At 41.6% G+C, this 22,275-nt stretch overlaps 1 protein-coding gene and 1 long non-coding RNA gene across 3 annotated transcripts; one reads left to right on the forward strand and one right to left on the reverse strand.

Annotated features, from left to right (window-relative positions):
- Positions 1-715: 715 nt before the first annotated feature.
- Positions 716-20,936, reverse strand: LOC104143019 (fructose-1,6-bisphosphatase isozyme 2). Of its 2 annotated transcripts, XM_009673254.2 has the most exons (7): positions 20,441-20,936; positions 18,627-18,789; positions 17,646-17,738; positions 11,813-11,953; positions 10,473-10,610; positions 4,809-4,928; positions 716-1,444 (listed from the first exon to the last, which is right to left on the reverse strand). In XM_009673254.2, the coding sequence occupies exons 1-7, from the start codon at positions 20,611-20,613 to the stop codon at positions 1,250-1,252; spliced, it is 1,023 nt and encodes a 340-aa protein (XP_009671549.1). In that variant the 5' UTR covers positions 20,614-20,936; the 3' UTR covers positions 716-1,249. The 2 variants fall into 2 exon arrangements, with proteins under 2 accessions (XP_009671549.1, XP_068783459.1); XM_068927358.1 differs by lacking the exon at positions 11,813-11,953 and having other exon boundaries at positions 801-1,444; positions 20,441-20,718.
- Positions 14,275-15,607, forward strand: LOC138064496 (uncharacterized). The gene is made up of 3 exons (XR_011137758.1): positions 14,275-14,680; positions 15,046-15,203; positions 15,288-15,607. It is a non-coding gene; the product is annotated as an uncharacterized lncRNA (long non-coding RNA).
- Positions 20,937-22,275: the final 1,339 nt, after the last annotated feature.

The following is a 22,275-nucleotide window of genomic DNA, read 5'->3' on the forward strand; positions in this document are numbered from 1 at the left end:
TGTAGCTCTCTGTCTGCCTTTATTCAGCCTGTTACCTCTTTATGAATAATAGAACATGGTTATAAGTTTTAAAAACAGCTTCCCCCCTCCCCGCTCAGAGTATTTTTAACTGTGATCTATGTCCTAATTTAGTTCACAAAGCGTTCTTCATAAAGTTGTGTACAAGCCCAGCCAGGAGCGGAGTGAAAATGAGCAGCTGGGGCAGGAGCTGCCTAAGGCAAGACTGTCGCCAAAAGAAATGTCCATATAATGAGGCCTGCAGGAGACAGGAAGGCTATCAAGGATCAGCTGTAGTTCCAGTTGAAGTGACGGTATGTCTTATACTTAAAGTGACCCGGACCTCAGTTTTCACCCTCTTTAACATAGTTGCACATTTCTCTTAATTTTTTTTCCTCATAGCTTAACAGATGCAGGCTTATTTCAGAGCTAATTCAACTATGATGGATGTGCTATGTGGATAGCTAAGAAGTATACGTAAGAGGGAGAGTGCAAATGTGAAATGAGAACCTTTCAAAGTAAAGGAAATAGGTGTAGCAACTGCTTGGTGGCAGTAGCTCATCTTAGTTCCAGGGGACTATGGATAAACAGGGGATAGGGATGAGCCAAGCGCTGCATACTGAACAATGGCATTTTGTAAGTTGTGCCATTGAAGATTACCTGTCTGTAAATCAGGCATTTTCCCATTCATGTAAGAACTGAATTGCCCAGCAAGGTTGCTGTGTTTTCATCTTTATTAGTAACCCGAGACAAATATAATCTGGAACCTAAAAACGCTGCTTCATACAGCACAGGACTTCTTATCTTGTCGACCCTGAGAAGAGTGAAAGCACCTGCAATAAAACCTCTGGCAGCAAATCCAGATAAAGGCATCGCGAAAGTTGTCATGAAAATTTTCAGCCTTGGACAACTCCAGCTACTGTGACGTCAGACGTCTGGCCTTAGATTAAATGGGGGGACTGACACAATCGACTTATTTTGTTAAAGTCATAAAGTAAGTAGCTACTGCTTAATAATCACGCCACTGTTTCTACATTTACATTGCAGAAACTACAGTTAAATAATTTTTACATTTGTTTGCAAGGAGAAATGAAACTTTTTTTTCCACCAGCCATTCTCACAATTTCTCATGTTCTCATAAAAAGGGATTTTTCACAGAGAGTAGGGTGTTGAAATGCTAGCATCCAACAACACCTTGAGCTGCCCTGTGTTTCCAGTAGACAGATGAGCAAGGTCTGGTGTGGAAGTACTTTTAGCTGCTCTTTTGGTGTTTCTGTACACAAGTGAGGTATTCCTGCACGTCATCTGGAGAACCAAGAATAAAAGGGACCCTTTGGTGAAGAGCCTCGGGTTTCACATCCAGCACGGCCTCAGTCCCTGTAGTGGCCATCCCACCTGCCTGCTCAACGATGAAGGCCATGGGGTTGCACTCGTAGAGAAGCCGGAGCTAGAAGAAAAGAGGAAGCAGGCACTTGCGTTTGGGGAAATAACACCAAAGAACTTGCCAGAACTTAACCTTACTTCTGCGATTTTTGGTAAATTTCATATTGAACTTCCTCCCCTTTTTCCTTCCTCTCCTCTTCCCACCTCCCTTCACACCTTCTCTCCCGAGGAATAGCACGCTGACTGCACAACCAAGCATCCGCACCTTAGTTTGCAAGCTGATGCAGTGGTGTGCAGCACCAGTTAAGCTGTATTTTGTCAAAAATATCAAAGTAGCTGCTGGGGCCACAGACGATAGTGATATGGTTAAGCTAGGAACAGCAACAATACCGGGGAACAAAAGCCAAAGTCTCTTCTTGTGTACAAGCTTTATTTGTTATCCTGAAGCTTGGGGTAATTGTGTTGTGTTTGGTCAGGATATTTTGGAGTTTGAAATTCGATGCTCCTGGTCTTGTATACCAGGTTTTGATTGCAGCTCTTCAGAAATGTAAATAGATACTAGTGGCCTGCACTCAAGCAGACAGCGACTCTGTTTTAGAAAGTAACTACAGTAATTATTAAAAGTAAATTTTCACTTTTAGTATGAAGGCAGTTGGACCCTGATATCTGTTCACATCATTAAAAATATTAGCCTCTGTTATGCCTGTATTCCAGCTGAATACAAAGTTATTTAGGACATATACCAAAAGTTTCTAAGCTTGAAAGGGTACAGAGGATAACTGGCTGTTTTTTGACAGATATTATTTCTATAGATTTAGCTGAATGTTTCATTGGCCTTTTCTGAGGTGCTGATGTACAATAATGGTAGTAGAAATCATGTAAAGGCTTTCTGTATGCGCAAAAGCCAGACAGTTTTCTGGAGGAAAAGGAAGCATGACAGAGCACAGCCATACACAGGGACAAGGGGACGGATTGAACAGAGGCCTTTACCATCTCTCATTCCTCTGTCACCCTGCTTGTAATAAAACTGTGATAAGTCACAAACTTAAGCAGCGCACACTGCCTTCATTCTGGTCTTTGAAGCATGCTGAAATGCTGTTTGCAGTAGAGGAGTCCATGTGACAGGCAACGTGGAACCAACAGCCTTGGTGGCTCCCCTTGGAGCATGGCCACCTTCTGAATGGTTATGAGCCAGAACGCCATAGTGGTATCACTGAGGAGCCACGTGCTGAGTTTCTCGTCGCTTCACTGCGACACGGCATGGCTTTCCTGCCAGTAGTAATGAAACTTGGCTTAGAACTGGAACCTTCTGTCTTTTGATGGGCTTAACATTTTTAATGTAGCAGAGAACTATCACAAAAATATTATTTAACATTTCCAGTTTGAAGAGAGCATCTATAGGTTGGCTGGTTCTGCATTGCTTACTTCTGTATAGTGAAGCCAGAAGATTGACTCATCATTTTATGCTCACTTTCTTTAATTTATGGGAAGCAATCTATAGGCTAGGGACAACATGCATATCGTTTACATTTTGACTAAAACTTTTGGATCGAATCCAGTCGCATTTGCTTCCTTTCAGCTCCTATCTAAGTGCATAGACCATCTTTCAGGGGAATGATTAGGGTGCCAGACACAAAGCGTCACCTTTCCAAAAAGAAGTTTGTGTGAAATGATAGCAATACAGCACTCCTATATGCTGCAGACAACGCAAGATGGGAACTGGGGTCCTGAACCTTTGCTTCAGAAATCCATTAACCACTCCATATATTTTTTTCCTGTAAATAGTAGAAAGCCCCTGCTTCTGCTTTTGAATCAGTTTCACAGCACAATATGGTTCTCTTTGCTCCAGACAGAATTTTTGCGGGTTAGTAAAAAAAGCAGCATATCTTCTCAGCTATTTTGAGAGGCTAAGTACATTATTATCACCTGGACTCTGAGAAGGAAAGAAAGGTTTTATATGTAATGATAGTAGTTTTGTTTCTGTCGTTTCTCTCTCCTGTGGCAGCACAATGCACATCGAATAGCCGATGCAGGCTAACGCATACGGAAATCTTGACTTCTATTAAAATCCTTATACTTTGTACATTTGTTCTTTTCTCTTGTTTCTCAGCCATTGTTTTTGACAATGGTTTAATGTAGTTTTACAAACAAAGAGTGTTTAACTTGAAGAGGGCAGTCAGCAAGTCCACTTCATTCACACACAGCAAATTCCTACTGTTTCTTGTTCTGATACAGATACCTGTCATTTAATGACTTTTTTCCCGAGATGCTACATCAAATATTTAAACTAATTTTTTTTTCTGTGCTGACATACAGACAATGCTTTTTGTTTGTGAATTCTGAACACAGTTCTTCTCCTGTTCTCCTTATTTCCTGCATTTTCTGGATCTGCTATTCTTCAAATGATAAATGCATGCTCACCTGGATGAAACAATACTCCTCCATCCCTCAAAGAACTGCGCAGATCAGTATGTTCTGATACAACCATAAGGATGGGGCAAGTAGATTTATGAGGACAAACTCCTGCATACACCAGCCAAGGATATAGAAACATTTAAATAGAAGTTTTCAGGTATAGTATTGGCCAGAAGAAGGTGTTGGAGTCAGCACAGCATGACCAATCTGTAATGCATGGAGCTAATCACTTCCAAAGTGTGATCTGCAGGTTACCGGTGGTCCAGCGGTATAACCAGATCTCTTTTAAAACATTTTCATTTAGAAGTTTGATAACAAGGGTGCCTGCTACCCCAGGAGAAAAACTGAGGTTGACTGTGGTCCATGGCCCAGTACGGACAGGGAGTCACTGTGTAGCATTGCACCTCATTAAGTCATATTATATTTTGTACAGGTTTCCTCATTGGAAAGGATAGCTAACTTACCAGAACACCAGTCTTGGCATGCATGAAACTCTCCTTCCCCGAGAGATATTTTTAGCCCAGTTAGCAGAAGCCTGTGTTTTCAGGGCTGGTGTCAGAAAGCTCAGCACCCGTTAGAAATGAGAGGTAGGAGACTCATTTGTCCAAACTTTGGAGAAAACCCTGTCTCACGTTTTGAATACCCTACTTGGGCTCCAGGTGACAGCCCAAAGGCACAGGTCACCCTCCGTCCAGTGTTGTATCTGCTAGCTACAGATAGGTATCTCAAATAGCTTCTGGGGCATCGAAAGGTTTTTGTTTAGACAAATGTATCAAGACTTCAGCTTCAGTGAAATGCGTTTGGGCAATTTGTAAAACAAAAATGCGTAGGAAGATTTCTTGCCTTCCAAGGTATTCTAAATTGGACTGCTGACCATCACATCCATGAAAAATTGTCTCCAGGAATGGAAAATCATTATCTGTGTAGGTATTTAAACTTTTCCTTTATATCTCCTGGAAAAGCAGAGGTATTGGGTCAACTAAGTTCACTATGGAAGAAGTCAAATGATTTACCTTTCCTTTAGGACTCTTCTGATTCGCTGGGTACATGAAGATCCCGCCATACATCAACGTACGGTGAACATCAGCTACCATGGAGCCCACATACCTGGCACCATATGGGGAACTGCCATCCTGAAAAACATAGGGTAAAGCTTTGTATCTATCAAGCTAGGCAGCTGGTAACACAACAAAATGTTGTTTTGTTATAAACCAGACATCAAAGTTGCTTAAATCAACTGCTGCTTATAGCACACTGTAAATGCCTAAACCAACCCAAAATTTAGCTTTTTCTAAAATGCGTGACTATCTATGAGATTCCAAAAAGAGCACTTTAGAGCTTTATTTACTAATTCGAGTGCACAACAATGCGATGTCAACCCCCAGTCTGTGAACGAACAAAGGCTGAAAACAGTGAGTGAAAAAGCTTCTTCCCATGATCGGAGTAAGGTATCCAGCCAACTGCTGATCCTTTGCTAGCTCCTAAGCCACGAGGTGAGGGGGAAAATGTCACTTTTTGCTACAAGTCCAGAGAGTTCCCAGGGGGCTCTGGCTGTTTTCCTTCTAGCTTACCTGCTACGTTGTGAAACTGGTCAGAGCATTCATTTTGGAACTTGATCTGGGAGACAGGAATCTCTTTGCAAATGTAGTTTTTCTCACTTTCAGCTTAGACGTTAACGTTTTTGAAGGACATGTCTTTTTAGGGAGAGCAGTCAGGAAAACACGTCACTCTTAGGGTTGCTGATGATAACAATGGTATGGCGGAAAGTACGGAGGACGAGCATGGTGACTTGAACAAATAGAAGTAATATAAACTAAATAAGCTCCAGCAGGAGAAAAGCATCATATGAAGGACTTTTACAAAGAGGAATTACGCAATAAAGCTATAAACTGAAGGAAAGCTCTTTGAAAGCTAGTATGCCAGAAAGTCTTTTGGGTATTGTGACATTTTTCAGTCTCTCTCTTCAATGAAGCAGAAGAGGAATCCTGGCCTTTCCCAGAAAATTACTGAAGGCTGGAGCGTCACATACATTTAATACTCTGCATATTTGTGTGGTACAATGCTAAAAGTTTGAAGAGGACTTCTGCATGCTTTTTCCATCTGGATCAATTGTCTAGTAACAGGTCTTGCTGCTCTCTGCAAACCTTGCCTTATGCTGATAGTAGTTTTGGAGAAATATGTAAAGAGAGAACTTGTGCAGCAATGCCAGCTCCGAGAACAAAGCCATCACAAGTTAGTCTCCCAACAACATCATGAAGTTAGTTGGGTGAAAAAAACATGCAAGTGGGAGGGGGAAAAAGTAGATGAAAAAAAAATGTTCTTCTGTTTTGAAATCACTTTTTCAAACTGCTCTATGCAACTGTGAAGTTTTGATATTTTTCTCTCTTTTGAAATGGGAACAGATTCTCTTGTAATTACACGATATGATGTAATACAATACTATAGGAACTTGAGTCCTGAGAAAACCACTAAATATGAGGCTTGTGATATTTGTTACAGCTGGTAGTAAAATTGGAATAGGGAACTGTTCTGGCCTATGCAATCCTTGTTCAGCTGCACTCGTGCTATTTCCCATGCTGCTTTCTTATTGTATAGATTAGAAGAGCTGTTGAAAATTCAGAGGAAAACAGTAAAAAGTATGAAAGCCTTGATGGAAAAGACACAGCCTGGAGCTTTTATGTTTTCTTTGTCTTGTTTAAACCTGGCTGTTGGTCGTACTATTTCCAGACACAACTGAAAAATACTTTCAAGTATTTGATTCCTTAATTCCCATGGTTTACCCTCAAATAATCACATATTTAGACGTTAGATGATAGCTCCTCCATCTCACGGCTGTTTGCACCTGTGACCTTGCAGCTGTAAAATCTGAGGTTAGAAAAAAACACCTTAAAGAGGGGCCAGAGAGAAGTCTGCAGTTTTAACAAAAGACAATTTTCAGGGAAAGATGTGATTATAATCTGAAATTACCTTTAAAAATACAGTTAAAGGAAGAGCTCTCTTTTATGGTTTCAGAAGGTGATGAAGCAAGTCTTGAAAAAACTTTGTTGAACTTGAATACTGACAACAAGTAGGCCATGGCACAGGCTGCATTTACAACCTTATCAGATAAGAAGTCTGCACCCTGCAAGGGTAAAACTTGCTAAGCATGAGCTGCCCAGCTGAACTGCTTATGTACAAATCAAACGCTTTTGGGATGTGCTGAGCTTCCTACTTGTGTTCAGGTCATTTATGCAGCTTACGTGTACTCGGGCAGTGTTATGTCAGCTTAGTGAAAGGCCACAGAGAATTTTAGTTGTCTCTTATCTTGATAGGAATGCACTGCTCAGCACAGTGCTGAGACTGTGCTGAGAAAAATATAGACCACACATTGCTCCATTCTAGTACAGTGGTCACTCGAACTGCAGACTGAAGTCAGATTTTTCATTTCCCCTAGTGTCCAGCTACTTGCACAGGAGTAATAAATAGTCCCTCTAGTTTAGTCCCTTTAGAAACTTCTTGTTTCTCCAGTTTAGCCACTTGTATATTTATCTTACAGATGAGAAACTTAATATGTGTTACATGCTTGCATATACGCCGGGCATATCGCCCAGGCTTTCTTCTCAAGGAAAATAACAGGGCATGAACGCTAGAGAAATTCGTCTCCACTTCTCAGTAATGCCAAACTGTATTTGCCCAGTAAGAACTTCACACTGGTTCAGCTGATGCTAATGAAAGAGCTGGAGAGCCTTGATGTTCCCTTAGTCAGTATCCATGGCATTTGAGTAAAGTTGTGGTTTCTATTAGTTTCACTCTTTCTGCTGCTTTTCTTTGCTTAACCTAAAGGAATGAAAGGGTTTATAATGTATAGGTCCTGTGTTTTTTTTTTTTCCCCCTTCATGATATGATCAAAGTCTCTTTCTCACCTTTTCTACTACCTTGTGTGACAGCTATATTCCTCTGCAGGAGAGCGAGACCGTGTTTTTCTTGCATTACTGTGATGACTAGGAGAGTATGGGGGAAAAAAATCCCTTTCCTACAGACCACAACAGCAACTCCCTGCATCACACCTTTATGATGTACAGTTACAGTGACAAAAGCACAGTGCTTTTCTTAGCTTTTTCATGTCACTCAGGCATAGCTGGGCTGGCAGGAGAAGGCTTCCTGCTGTGTGTCCAGGTGCCGTTCCTGTAGTATTGCTACGACAGGTCCTTAACCACTGGGTCTCCACTGCAAGGCTCTTGGCCAACATGCTGCCGTTTCTCTTGTGGCCATAGGCAATTAAGTTGAAAAGAAGTGGAACAGGAAAGTATGGTGGTGCCTGTGGTATGTTTGTTTGTTCTGCCATCGATGAACCAGTGCCAGCTGGAGACTAGGGCCATATTACTGGGAGAACAACTCACTTTGGAAAGAGGTTGGAGGGAAGTTTGACCAGACACAGCTTTTGCGGCAGCAGTGCCTGTTATACAAAGCATGCTGGACTAGAGCCTTGCAAAGAGCAGCTTGCTCTTCCAGCTGGTCAAGCAGCAGGAGGTTTTGTGATGCTTAACCAAAAAATTAGCTTTACTCTGGACTGCCGTTACAGAAGAAATGGTTGCATCTAGACAGGTACTTCCCACTGTGCTCCACATGGCAATGGTAAGAGGCTTACAGCTGATCTACAGAACTATGTCCCCTTTCTAGTGCTTTTAATTCAAGTATGAAGCCTTAGATGAATGGTAGCCCACAAGGAGTTTTGACAGTCAGCCTGGCTCTGTAGTCCAAAAAGCCTGGTCACTGTCATTAGATGGCAAGGGAAAATCTCTCCCCTCCACACAAAAATTCCCTCTGTTATGTTTAGTGGTCAAGGACAGTGATATAGAATAAGAAATATGTTATGGGCATCATCATATTTTGTTTTTCTGCTCTATTTTTAGCTCTTCTATTTCCTGTGGCAATGTTGGTGAATCATCTGAACAGCACGTTGGCCAAGAACTGGGGGACGGGTGAACTGGGGATAGGACCAAGGAGGGAAAAAAGAGGCATTAGAAAGCAACAAAAAACTGAAATTGGTGCCTGGTCTGGCCTGGCCCTGGCTAATCAGTCTGCTAGCATACTGCTTGCTTTAAAGTGACAAAAACATCTTCTGCCAAGTAGCAGAAGATGACGCTTTTCCCCAAATGAAGCACAAGTTTGAGATTAAATAGTGTTTGTAAATGAGGTTCTTCCTGTATGTCCTGACCTAAGGATTTAGTAAATCACATGATAGAGATGATCTTGCAGAGCCTGTGGTGATATATTGCTGTCTCTCTGGTCTTTCCCCAAAGTGTTTGAAATCTGTAAGAAATCTCTAATTCCATAAGTATTCAACTTTTTCCTCTTTGTCTGGTGGTGTTTATTTGTTTAGGTTTTTTAAAACACCATTTGGGTGGTTTGTGAAAACATAAGTAAATAAATCCATTTTCAGTGCATAGTACTGAATACATAGCTCAGCATACTATGGACAGTGCAAGAAGCCCAGCAGCTATTTCCCAACCAGGTTAGTTGTCAGACAGCAGGAAAGCTGCGCAGGTGGCTTCCACTTCTCCAGCACCTAGGCTGAAAGCTCCTGCTGGAGTTTCAAAGTTACTCACTAAACATATGCAAAATGCTGTGAGGTGACACCCTCTACAGAGACGATCTAGAGTAATATGCATGAGAGCCTTTTCCCAGACATCAGCATTGCAGCTCTAGTCAGGGCAGTAAGATCAGATTTGCAGCTCAGAAGGAACCTTTCCCAGAGATGTAGCTTAAAGTCTTATTCATTGCCTTTTTCTTGTATAGCACCCTGAAGCTTTCTCCTGGATGCATTGGCTTTTACATGTGCCCTATAAGAAATCTGAATAACTAATAGCTTAAAAAAAATCCCATAGATGTCTTTATTTTAGTAGGAAGAGGATTAAAACCAGCTTCCTGGCTAAAGTCAGTCTTGAGGGGTTACATTTCACCACGTTTTGCTGTGGCTTACTGGTCGCATATAGTTGCACTTTCCAGAGAGCTTCCAGGTAACATTGAAAGCTTGTGTTGTGTCCTCGTAGCATTGACCAGAGGCAGTACAGAGCTGCGGGTGCCCATGAGGGTGTTCATCAGACCTAGAAAATTTTCAGCTTTGTCTCCTTGAAGGGTACGATATAATTTTCTTAAAAAAGTTAAGAGTTGTGTCTCCCACTCTCCTTTATTAACGTATGGGCTGTTTTGTGCTCCATAAGAGGCAAGCAGGCAGTGCAAGCACTATACTGCGTTGCTCAGATGTAAAAGTGTACGGGAAGAGTAAGGTTATTCTTCCCAAATTCCTTCAATTACCTTCTGAGCAGTAAATGGGATCTAGCCCCACATGCACAACTGCATACATGACTGAGTTGCATATTCAAATATGCACGTTTTGCTCGCACAGTTTCGGAGGTTTGTTGAAAAGCCTGGTTCTTCATGTACGGCAGCTCTTCCTTCGCTCAACAATGGACTAGCTATAAATTTGTTTACCAAAGTCTAAGCTGCAAAACAGTGTCAGGGCATTGGAAACTAACACCTTAGCTGTGGAGCCAAAATGAACCAGATGGTATCAAAGGGTTATGAGGAGCTGAATTCAGCAAGGCAGCCACATGTGCTCCCTTCGGTCAGGACTGTGTGGAAGGCAGCGTTTGCCAGTGCACAGTGAATTGGGTACAGAGCAACTACTTCCTTACCTCAGGGAATTTCTTCTTTTGTAAATATTCTGTCATTGCAGGGTCAAAATACTTGGCATAACCTTCGTTGAGACTGTAGGTCTTCCCTTTCTTCTTGATTTTGACATCTTTATCCACCAAAATAAATTCCCCGAGAGCCTACAGAGGAACAGCAGAGACCAGTTATAAGCAGGCAGAAGAACATTTTGTCAACTTTCCTAACAGTTGCCATGATAGAGATTGCAGAAACGCTAGCACAGCTTGGTCTTTTCATCACTAGTCTTGTATATAACTTCATAGCATTTCAAACAGATCAAAAATCACAGAATCAGTGTTAAGTTCAGGAAAACTTGCCATATAGGTAGTATAAACAAAAAGCAGTTCAACTGTAATTGTTAGCATATTGAATGAAGACCAGTCACCCTCAGAAGTTGATGGACTGTGGGTACCATTCTCTTCGTGCCCACAGATTATGAGGTTACTAATTAATACATTATACTACCTTGTGATTCTTGAACTCTTCTTGCTTGCCTTACTTAATCTTACTTACACCTTGAAGCGACTAAAGTGGCCAGCTCCCTCCAGAAGTTGCCGTCCAGAGTTCAAATGAAACTTCCACCTCTGAGAGAATGATCTCTTTACTGAGCTTATTGATAAAGTGAATGTGGCGTTTCGAAAACAATCAGACCTTTGATTAAACAGAATTTCTATGTTATTGCCTAAATCTAATGCTGGTTTTTCAAAGGGGCAGTCTCCTCTCATTCCCTCAATAACTGTTGTGGAGTTCCTGGGCTGGATGTTGAGGATCGACGTATGTCTAATTGTATGGGCACAATTCTGCTCTTGAAAATTGAGTATGCCAGTCAGAGCATTTAGCCATAAAACTGAATTGCTCTCAGGGAATCAGACATGTCCATGCATGCACGGTATCAGTCAATTGTCCTCAACCCGGTTCACACACTGAACAAGTTGAGGTTGTTTTACAAACAGGAAAGGCAAAAACAAGAAAAAAGCAGGAGTCCTTTAAGAGGAGGCAAAGACACTGTGCAGATTAAATTTTTCTGAAGTATTTCCATGTGCAAACCAGCAGTCTGGTTTGAATGAACAGGATCTCAAATGCTATTTGGCTTACTATTGTTCACTGAATAGAAGAAAAAAAAAACTCCACAGAAGTATTGCAAACAACACACACATGTACTATTGAGTACTAGTAAGATACAGGAGGGCTGCGAGGAGAGGTGGGTGAAGGGAGAACAGCATAGATTGTCTCAATTTCAGAGATGAGGAGCAGCAAAAATGAGTAGACCCAGATAGGTAACTTCTAAAGGGTAATAGCAATGTTATTAACGTTGTGATTGTACCGGATCGAGCATGAAGCAGTCGACTCCTTGCCCAGTGGAGAGGGCCACCAGGGTAGCGCTGCCATACAGGGCATATCCTGCAGCAACAATATTGCGTCCGGGCTGCAAAGCATCTTTTTCAGAGGGCTCATCATTTGTTTCCTGAGGAAAGAGTTACCATAGGACTGAAAGTTAAATTCTCATGGGAAACAACTGAAAGAACATTTCAGTAATAGACACTTGGAGCAGATTTCCTTCTTCTGTCAACCTAGGCCTTTGAAACAATCAAAACAGAGGTGGTTCCCACTAGTTCAGAGCAAGTTTGGTACAAGCATATGTGCATGGTGGGACAGGCTGGTGGGAGTTTATTTTATACAAGTCATGCAGTCAATGTGATACATGCAACAAAGCTGATACCACTTGGAATATGAGTTCAAGAGCATCAGAAATCTGAGACAGAAAAGAGGTAGTAACTTTTCAGAAAGTTTAAACATAAGCTCTCTTGCTGATATCTTTTACAGGGATAATTGTGAGGGAGAATGCAGTAATCAGCATTTCATGCCTTGCAGAAAGATTGCTTCCAGTAAAAGGATAGAGTAAAAGGATAGGAGTACTCTAGGAGTAGAGTAAAAGGATAGATGATGCAACATGATGGAATGAAAATTGTGCCTAGGTTTCTGCTGGTAACTGAGGTGTGATTAATGTGCGCACATACACAATGTATGTGTCTGGGTATATAATGTGTGTGTGTGTGTATATATATGTTCATGTATAACTTTTGCATATCATTTTACTCGAGTTTTTTAATCTACTATCAATTTCCAGCACTCATATTCCCATTTGATCCTCTGGTTATCATTGAACAAGAATAGCCTAAGCTATAAGCCTAACCTTATATATTAATATATAAATATTTCCAGCCAGCTCTCAAGTGTGCCTCAGCCACAAGAGAGATTGACTGGTGGGATGAGAAAGAAGACCACCCTAGAGTACTTGGGAATACGGACTCCAGCCTGCACTTCCTGGGCAAGCTGTTTAAACTCCCCTCTCCCTCTCTCCTGCTTAAGCTAACCACAACATGGATAGGGAATGCTTGATATTAATGTCTAATAATTATCCTAAAAGAATTTGTCAGCTGTGGCAGATTTTCTACCTGTTTTCTACTGCTGGTTTATTAGGAATTAAAATAAGCCCCTCCGTCCCTGTCTCAATTAACTGGTTCAGTGGCTTAATCAAATTGAGTAGCAGCTGGGTAGAAATCTCAGATCTATCCCAAAGTATCTGCTTTAAAACAAAAACAAAATCACTAGAGGCTGTTTTGTGTAGGAAAGCAAATAGTTAAGACTGAGTAAATGCTTTAAAAAATCAAGAATACTTTCCATGGAATGTTTCCACAGGAAGATAAAAACCTTGAAACAAATTGACAAATTCTCTACCACGCCTGGAGGCAGGGAGGTCCCAGAGTGCCTGTCAGGGCCCCAGCAAGGTGAAAGGCCATGGGTATTGGGGGGATCAGGTTCATCATTGTATGCCAGCCGTTAGAGGAAAACAGAGGCATGGGGCACCAAAACTACATCTTTCATGACATGCGCAGGCAGTAGTGCCACATCAAAATGTTTTCTTCTGAAGCGGAAAGGTTATGGTTGAAAACATTTGTTGCTTTAGCTTTCAGAGGTTTTTTTCTTGTATTTTGCTCAAAGTCCTCCCCACCCCTTGTTTTGCCAAGTTTTTCTGTGGAGGAAATCCTTTTTTTTTTCTCGCCTACCATGGAGACTGAAATATAGCATGTGCAATACACCTGGCATGTAGTCCCTAAGAATCACTCTGTGTCAAACTGCTTATTCAGAAAGGTAATAATGCATGTAATAAAGGCAGACTAGTAAAAGCACTCGTTAGCACTAGTTAGTGCACTAGTAAAGGCACTAGTTAAAGCATTTGTATACACCAGAAGTTTGCATATTGACTATCAGCTCTCTACTAAACAATCTTTTTCAAAACCATCTATTATACCTTCCATAGTATCTTTTCTTTTAAAAATGCATCCTCAATGGCATACGCATCTTAGCATCTAAAGCAATATTGTCTATAGTAGACTTATTTGCAATATTAAATGCAGAATTAAGCATACTGCTACACGGCTCATTACAAACATATTTCATTTTTTCTAGCTTTTTATATATTTTCCTAATTTAAAAAATGCTGCTTTAATTTTGTATAAATACAATAAAGAGGTTTATTTTAAAGGACATAGTGTTTATACACAGTATATGTAACTAGAGGTTTTATGTGATGTTGTTTTAAAATACATTTTTCTGAGATGAGCTTTTCAGCCCTATCACTGGAATGCTTTTTTCTCTCTATGTTTATACGGCTGAGAAACCATACACTTATTGACTATTTTGAAAAAACAAAGGAATCTCTCCTCTGGAGGATGGACATTTGGCCAGAATGCACTTGGTTTTTAGTCCTTAGCTGCAACTGTGTTTTCAAAAGCCAGCTTCCAAATGAAGAAAAAAAGTTCAGCTTCAAACAAATTTTTGTAGAGCTTATTGGAGTGTAAAAAAGCCAAAGATCAGCTGATATTTCATTGTTAACACTGAAGTAATTATGTCCTGCCAAGGGCTGTGTAATACAAAACAAACCAGAGAATTAAGCTGAACAGTAGACTCGGATAACTGCTGAATATTTTCACTTCTTTCTGGTGTGCAGATGGAATTTCCTTTCTGTTCCATGTTGGCTGGGAGATGGACGCAGTGAAATTTCTTTATGCAAATCTTTGAAATAGTCTTTAGAATATAAAGACTGCACAGACTGAAGGTTCGATCTCTGACAAAGTCACTTCAGTGCTTTGTGGCTGGGAAGCAGATGAAATAAGGTCCATGGAGTCAGGTACCCTCAGGCGATACCTAAGTTTGAAAATTTTTGCATGTATGATTTGCCTACATCATGCATGGGAGTTCTCCTCAGCACTGGGAGTAGCTCCAGAAGGTCTTGATTTCCAGGTCTCCATTCATATCATATGTTTCATGTTCTGACTCCTTATACCTTCTCTGTGGGGAAAAAAGGATATTCCTTATGGCAATTATGGAGGGGCAAATACATCTGGGATCTGGGCAAAGCTGAAAATAAAGAAATAAAGCAAAGTAGTAGTAATAGCACACAGATGGAGTGTGAATTGTGCATTGCAGATTCAGCTCAGTGGGGTGAAGAATGGGGAAGAATCCAGGCAAAAAAAATATTTTTTTTATCCCCAGAGCCTGACACTCCACCAACTGAGGGCATCCCACCAGGCAGTGACTGTCAAGGTGCTGAGGAACCCCGCTCACTTCAGCTTCAGCCAGTCTTCTCCCTTAGCGCCGCTGTATGGACCACCGCCTTCATAACAGTACCGCCATCCTTCAGTAGGAAAAAGGTAGGTGGAAAATGAAATAAACCTAAGATGGCACTTATTTCCTGATAGCTCTTCTAAGAAACCGATACAGGGGTTTTCTCACAGGAGGTGATGATACCTGAGGCTGTTTGTGGCGATCCTGTCTGCATATCAGGAGCAGCAATGGCGAATCATATTAAGGTTTGAAATGTATTGACTAACTCTGGCCTTCATGGAAAAGTGTTGACTTTCTTCTTCCTAAAATGAAGCCAATATTTCAGTTCTGGAGTGTGTGCCTTTGGGAATGAAGTTAAGGCACTGGCATGGTGAGAAAATCAGCCATGCGAACATCTGAGAATTGGAAGGTACCAAACATCAGACAGGGGCTGAGAATGACCCGTTGGAAGTAGACTTGTTCTAGCTTTTCCAAAATGATGTTCTTGCAATTTAAATGGCTTGAAATAAATTTATACTTTCTTTCTTAAAGCATTTTCTTCCACTGGGGTAAACATGTCACTTTTATTCCTTTCACGCTACCCTACAGCAACAATTATTAAAGCTCCTATCATTATTTGTTTATTTTAAAGGATTTGAAGTTAGAAGTTAAAATATTTCTCAGTAAAACTATTATGTGAGAGGAAGGCGTATTAATATAAACTTTGGAATTAGCGTTGTAAAGAAAAGAATTATCCAAGTGAAAGTCTGTGAATGCAGCGCTGCTTCTATCTTTACAGGAGAAATTGGTAAGTTATTCTGGTAATTAAAAAACTGTGCTTCATCCTAGTGGCACTGTTTTCATTTGGGTATAAAGAATTTGCACTAAGCAATGTAAATAACTTTTTACAAAGAACTGATGAGTATCCACTCGCATGAAAAACAATAACTTAGAAACAGTGTTTTCAATGAATATATTAATGTATATTAGAATAGCAGTTATGGAAAACTTAGAAAATGAGTGGAAAACTTCAGTGTTTGGAAATAACATGAAATCTTTGCAAAACGTTACTATTCCGAAGCAAAATCCTGGGGAAGGCTAGGAAGTTCATTGCCTTTGCATGAATTAACAAGTGAGTTAAAGAGTATAGAGAAGCCTAATCTGTATTTCACTGAGCTAAGTTACACGAATCACACTGATCACTTGCCCTGGGAGTTACGTGGCGTAAACTAAACACAACACTTCTTCTTCCAGACAGAAAGCTACTATTTAATATTTGGAATGCAACGCTTACCATCTTTAGGCAGCAGCTGTGCGTTGTCTGCTATGCTTATCTTAAATGTAGGGAGGTGGGTAGTCTCTGAGGCTATATTTCTAGCGGTAAACAAAGGGATAAGGGCCCCATTTCTGACCATGAGGGCATGTGGCATGGCTGCTGCTCAGCTCTCTTCCCTACAGAAACCAAGGCAGAAGATCTGCTCTTCCTATGAGTACGAGCCATGCCCAGGCGGTGTCTTGGAGAGAGCTGGCCTGCCTGGGTGACCCTGTGACAGGGGCTTATCCTAAAAATTAATGTCACGGGCAGCCACTGGGTTTGTGCTGTCACTCTGCTCAGCTTGTGCCATGACTCTGCCTGGTTTACAGGTAGATGTGTTCTCGCTGGTGATAATTGGAATATCACCTACCTTACACGTAAAAAATCATGATTAGCTTGAAAGTGATGGGCTAAAAGATGAGAGGGCCTTGAAAAGATATCCTCATTCCTCGTGCTTTGAGATGTAGTGTTTGAGTTTGTAAGCCTTCATTTGCAGTCACAAGGGATGTAAAACTTACTTAAAAAAAAAGTGGGGGGAGTCTCCCACAGTCATATGACTGTGAACACAGGCTTTAGGAAAAACACCAACTGCTGGGAGATTAGCAGTCAAATCACAAGACTTGGCACAACTCTTAACTATTAGCAATTGTTAATTGGCTGCAGAGCAGCCGTTCCAGCTGGGCTCAGGCAGCTGGAGGTGACCACTTCTCACCATCCTTAGGAGGCCTCCATTGTTACCATCTGCATAAACATGCATGGGGAGGCCACCGCTCTGGTAACTGTAATGTGGTCTGGGCAGTGACCTTCAGCCTCAGACCTCCGCAGTATCATGGAAGACAAATAATGAAATTAGTAGCCATGGTGGACACTAGAGCTCCAGGTGAGCCTGCAGGTTTGACTCTGCACCACAACACCCTTCCCCTTTCCTGCAGTGAGTAAAGCATGACTGAAGTAGCTCACCAGCTGCCCAGACCCACGAGAGCGGTTTATTGAAGTGCCCATGTGTCTCAAGGAAGGAAGTGCCAGCAATTTCCTAGGGCTAAGTATCCACTTCCAAGGAATTCAGAAAGCTCTTTAGCACAGGTGGATCACAAGTGTCTCATCTGCTCTTTCTAAAGAGCTGCTGAGCCCAAAGCTGCTTAACGTTAAGGGCCTAGGAATGAAACTAAGCAAGCTCACATACCCAGAACATTTTGTTTTCGTCAAGTGAATCGTGCTTTGTTCATCCTCTTACCTTTTTGTAGATAGCAAATATTGTTCCTATCGGTGCCAAGCAATCTATATTGGATGAGCCATCAAGGGGATCAAAGCATACCACGTATTTCCCCTAAAACAGAAGTAGCAATTGAAGCATTAAATGATATTTCCCTTTACTTGGTAAAACCCATTTTTTTATGCCTGTGTTCAGCGTTCCTAGTGCATTTGATGGAGCTCCTCCGGGAAGGCGGCACTATTGGCCCAGTAGCACGCTGCCCTTTACCTACTGGGCCAGCCACCAAAACAGGAGAGGGCCTGCTCCTGCTTAGACAGCACAAAATTGTGTGACAGAGGAGCAGTCCTCTACCTCCGAGCAGCGTGAGAAGCAGCTCAAAAGCAAAAGGAGAGAGTCATTCTGAAGGGAGCAGCTTGCTTTAATAAATGGGTTTTGTTACATTTTATTCTGAACTAAGGGATTTGCCTGTAATGTGAGATATGAGGGTGAGAAGTAAGAGAGAGATGGTCTTGGGAAAACATAGGTTAGATTAAGGTAAGCACTGTCTCAGTGCAACAGGTTCTCCTCCTGGAGGAGCCCCACTGAAGCAGTCACGTGTTTCCTCTGGACATACAATTTAAAATCCAGTTCTGCCAGACCATCATCTTATTTTATCCTACCTAAATAATAACACTATTCAAAACAGCTACACTAATGGTCAAGGAAAGTAATAGCACGCTTAAACCTGGGATCTGGCGTGTGTTTACAAGCTCCAGAATTATTGTTCCCCCTGCCCCTTAACCAAAGTTTAATAACGATTTCCCCCCCAACAGCTCCTTTAGTGGCTGAGCTCATATCTCAACCACAGTTAATAATCAAAGCAATGCAATAATAATGCAAATTTGCTGAATGCCCTTCGGAAGAGTTGGTCTGGGGGCCAAGCCCATGTTTCATAGTTGAAACAAGAGTGCCACCTGCTGCTGCCTGAGCCGAAAACCCTCTGAAGTCAAAGGCTGCACAGACCCGCTTGTCTTTGGGGGTGATGATGGCCTCCTTGTTCTCCTCCGTTACCAGGACGCAAGTGCTGTAGGATGACTGGAGCATATTGATCACCAGGGAGTTGGACAACACATCCAGCTTCTTCACTTCATCACCAGTCACATTCATAGTGCCAGCAATGCCAAACCTGGAGAAGGAGAAGGGGTAGTTGGCAGGCATGTTATTTTCTGCTGCTGGGACAGCTCACGCAGCTGTTCCATGCTTTGTGATAGTCCTTTAATGCCTGTCCCATAGGTCCTCAGCTTCCCAGAAATCAGGAGCTTGAAAGATACCTCTGAATAATTTGCTATTCTAAACTGTATCTCAGAATCAAGAGCTATCTGTTTTACCTGGTGACACTGGAGTGGGTTAGGTTATGATGCTTCCTTTCTACAGCCATGATTTTAATAATATGGTTTTATATATATATATATAAATATATATATATATACACACATATATACATACATAGCAGGATTAGAGCTCTTTACCTTCATTTTTCAGAAGATAAGCTTCTGGCTCTTCTTTGTGGAGAGATAGAGGCACACATGCAGGCAGATGGAAGCCAGTCACCCACATTGAAAGTCTGCCACAGGGACTTCCAAAAGATCATGGCTAGCTATAGTAATTTGAATGATGCAAATTACTCGTTTATGTGTTTGGGTAGTTTGGATATTTCTTGGTCATCCCTAGAAGCTTTTATTTTTCACTACACATTATGCTCCACACCTGAAAAATGGGCGTGATAGTACTGATTCAATTCATGGTTTGCAAAGATCATTGAAGTCTTTGACCAAATACTAAACAGAAGTGCAAAAAAAAAAAAAAAAAACCCAGGATGCCATACATGTTGGTGTTTCCACAGCTAAAAAACAAATAATTGTCTTCCATACACAGATTTTGTCCCCATCTGCTTTACGTGTGTGTGTGTGTGTATTTATATAAAAACCCACACACATACACACACATACAAATGCATACACCCAAGCATATATTTCAATACATAAACCAGAAAAAGTATATCTTAAATATACAGTATAATTAGTGATTTCTAGCCCTCTGAGCTGCTTCTGGCAGATCATCATTAAAAAATTTACCTGTATGTCTTATCCAAGTGGCTGCATGAAGTGGAGCCAACCAGCTCAAATCATTCCAGGTTTTGCTAGGTCAATTCTTTGATTACATTTTCTAAAATACTAGATGTCAAGTTAATGTGCTTGCTTTTCATATAGGGCCTTTCCAGTCTTCCCATCTATAACCTTAACAGTACATGGGGCAGGAGGGGAGAACGTACTCAGGAATGCATGTGGCATTTCTCATAGGGCTGCTGCTTTATACCATGACTCATACTGCCATCAGGGATCTGGACTCCCCAAGATAAGGCGAGCCCTGGTTTACACAGCTCTGGCACTGTGCTTGTACATTAGGAGAAAATATGACAGTATGCTACTCTGCAAATTCACAAAAGATTTAAAAATACTCTAATATCAACATTTACAAAGGGTTATGAGGTGAATAGTAGGGCACTGAAGCTCTGGCTGAAGTTTGAAGACTAAAATATTACACTACTGCAATTAGTCTAAATGGCCACCTTGGGCCCAATACTGAAATGCTCCAGAAAAGGAGATCTCGAATTTCCCACTCTTGATAGTCCACACTCTGCCTTCATGCCTACAGTCACTTGGCTTAAAAAAGACACTTGCAATGTATTTAGGAATCCCTGTCCTTTTCCCTGTGCAAGAATATTTCTCTACCACCTCTTCCTCCTCCTCCTCCCCGTATTTCTAAGTAGGACTCACATGTGGGCAAGGCCTGCCTTCCTGACCGCGGAGGAAATGGCCTTTATGGCTGTCAGCATGGAGTTGAGCAGCTGCGTTAGCTCCCCTGTAGCTCCTTTCACTCGGCGCCCCTTTTCCATAACAAATCGCGTGAGCGTCAGCATATCTGTTTCGAAGGGGGTTCTGTCGGACATTTTCGCTGGGTGCTGGGGTTCCCCTCTTCTCGCCCACACAAGTCGCTTCCTCACCGTGCCGTGCTCCCGAGTAGCTCTTTTATTTTAAGGGGAAGCTGTTGGCTCTGTTGCCGGTCTGAGTTTATTAAAACGTCCCCAAGACCATGTGATTGAGTGCTCAGAACAGCTGCGCCCTGGCCCCCCTCCTCCGGGACACTGCAAAGCCGCCCAAGACAGCGAATACTGCCTCTCGGCCACCCTCCCCAAGGGACAAGGCTAGTGATGTGTGCACCTAATCGTGTGCTGGAATTGTGCTGTTAGACAGTTTCTGCCGCCAGCACTGTGGGTCTGGCTGGTGAAGCTCCCATCCTCAATCCCCTCGGTCCCCTGTAGGCCCTTCCCCTTCTGGCCTCCTTCGCGGACAGTGAGCATGGGGATCTCCAAGGCGCCTGGTGCAATTCAGGGGAATCAACAGAAGAAGCAGAGTGGCTGGTTCAGCAGGTTACAGGTGCTTTTAGCTGAGCATCAGGCTTAAATCACTGCCTGTATCTGAACCAGGAGTATTTAACCACCCAATAGCTGGGGGTGTTAACTCATCACACATGGAAAATACTTCAGCCCGGGCTAGGTCTTGTTTATGTTGGGGATTTTTTGCATAAGTTTACAAAAGGAGTACACTGAGCACCTAGTCATGCATTTATTAAAGGTGTTTTATGTTGCCAGTTAGTCTGCTGCAATCACATTTTAATGACTTTCGTTCCTAATCTAGGCAACTTGTAATATTATTGTGCTTGCATAAATGAGAGGCACTGGTGAGCTATGGCTTCATTGGTTGCTAAGTAATTATCTCTTCAATAACTTACAAATACAGCTTATCTGATTTAAGCGTATCTGTCATAACTCACAAAATGAAATTTTAAGGCAGCTCTGTTACAGTGATACAATATCTAAACATAGGCATATCTTATTTTGCAATTCTGCTACATATAATTCTCCCACCGTTTCCCTCCTGAGCAACACATTTGAATCTCATAATACTAATGTGAAGGCAGATATGAATGTAAGTGAACTAGGTACATGTGATCTGTAACACTGAAATTAGAGACTTCAATTACAGCATTTTCTTCCCACTCAGATGAAACAATAAGAACAATTGCATGTTGCTGTCTTCATTTTACTCGTTAGCAGCACCGTCTTCCTTTTAAGCTGAAGATCTGCAAAGCCTACAAATAAAACAAGAAAATCTAGAATTAAAGCAGAAAAGCTTTATTGTCATTACTCATTGAAGCCAAGTTACTGGACTAAAGTCATGCCAGGAATAAAACAAGCTACATTCACAAATGAAATTTATACCTGATTTTTTTCCTTTACATTTCTTTTCTAACCTTTAGCGTTTATTTGGATTTTTCTAAAAGCTTCTTTTCACCCATAAACTGTACATTACTTTGAGATTTATAATGGGCTTTGAGTGTAGAGTTTTTGTACCTTGAAATTAGCCTTTAGAAAAAGATCTCGAAGGCTCGCAGCACTGAACAGTACCAAGAAGTAGAAAGACATAGTTCTGTGCTGTTTGTGTCATGTGTGCTTACCTTTGGGGTTGTTTTTCATATTGCATTTCTAAGGAGGAAGATAGGCTGGCAAACAGTTAGTCAGGTGGCATAGCAGGTAAATTTTGCACTCTGT

This window comes from Struthio camelus, chromosome Z (genome assembly GCF_040807025.1).
Source record: "Struthio camelus isolate bStrCam1 chromosome Z, bStrCam1.hap1, whole genome shotgun sequence".
Classification (NCBI taxonomy): domain Eukaryota; kingdom Metazoa; phylum Chordata; class Aves; order Struthioniformes; family Struthionidae; genus Struthio; species Struthio camelus.

Coding starts and splice junctions, on each gene's coding strand:
- LOC104143019 (XM_009673254.2), bottom strand. CDS start 20,613: ATGTCCGACAGAACCCCCTTCGAAACAGATATGCTGACGCTCACGCGA. Junction 18,790..20,440: donor AAGGCAGGCCTTGCCCACAT/GTGAGTCCTACT, acceptor CTCCTTCTCCAG/GTTTGGCATTGCTGGCACTA. Junction 17,739..18,626: donor TCACCCCCAAAGACAAGCGG/GTCTGTGCAGCC, acceptor CTTCTGTTTTAG/GGGAAATACGTGGTATGCTT.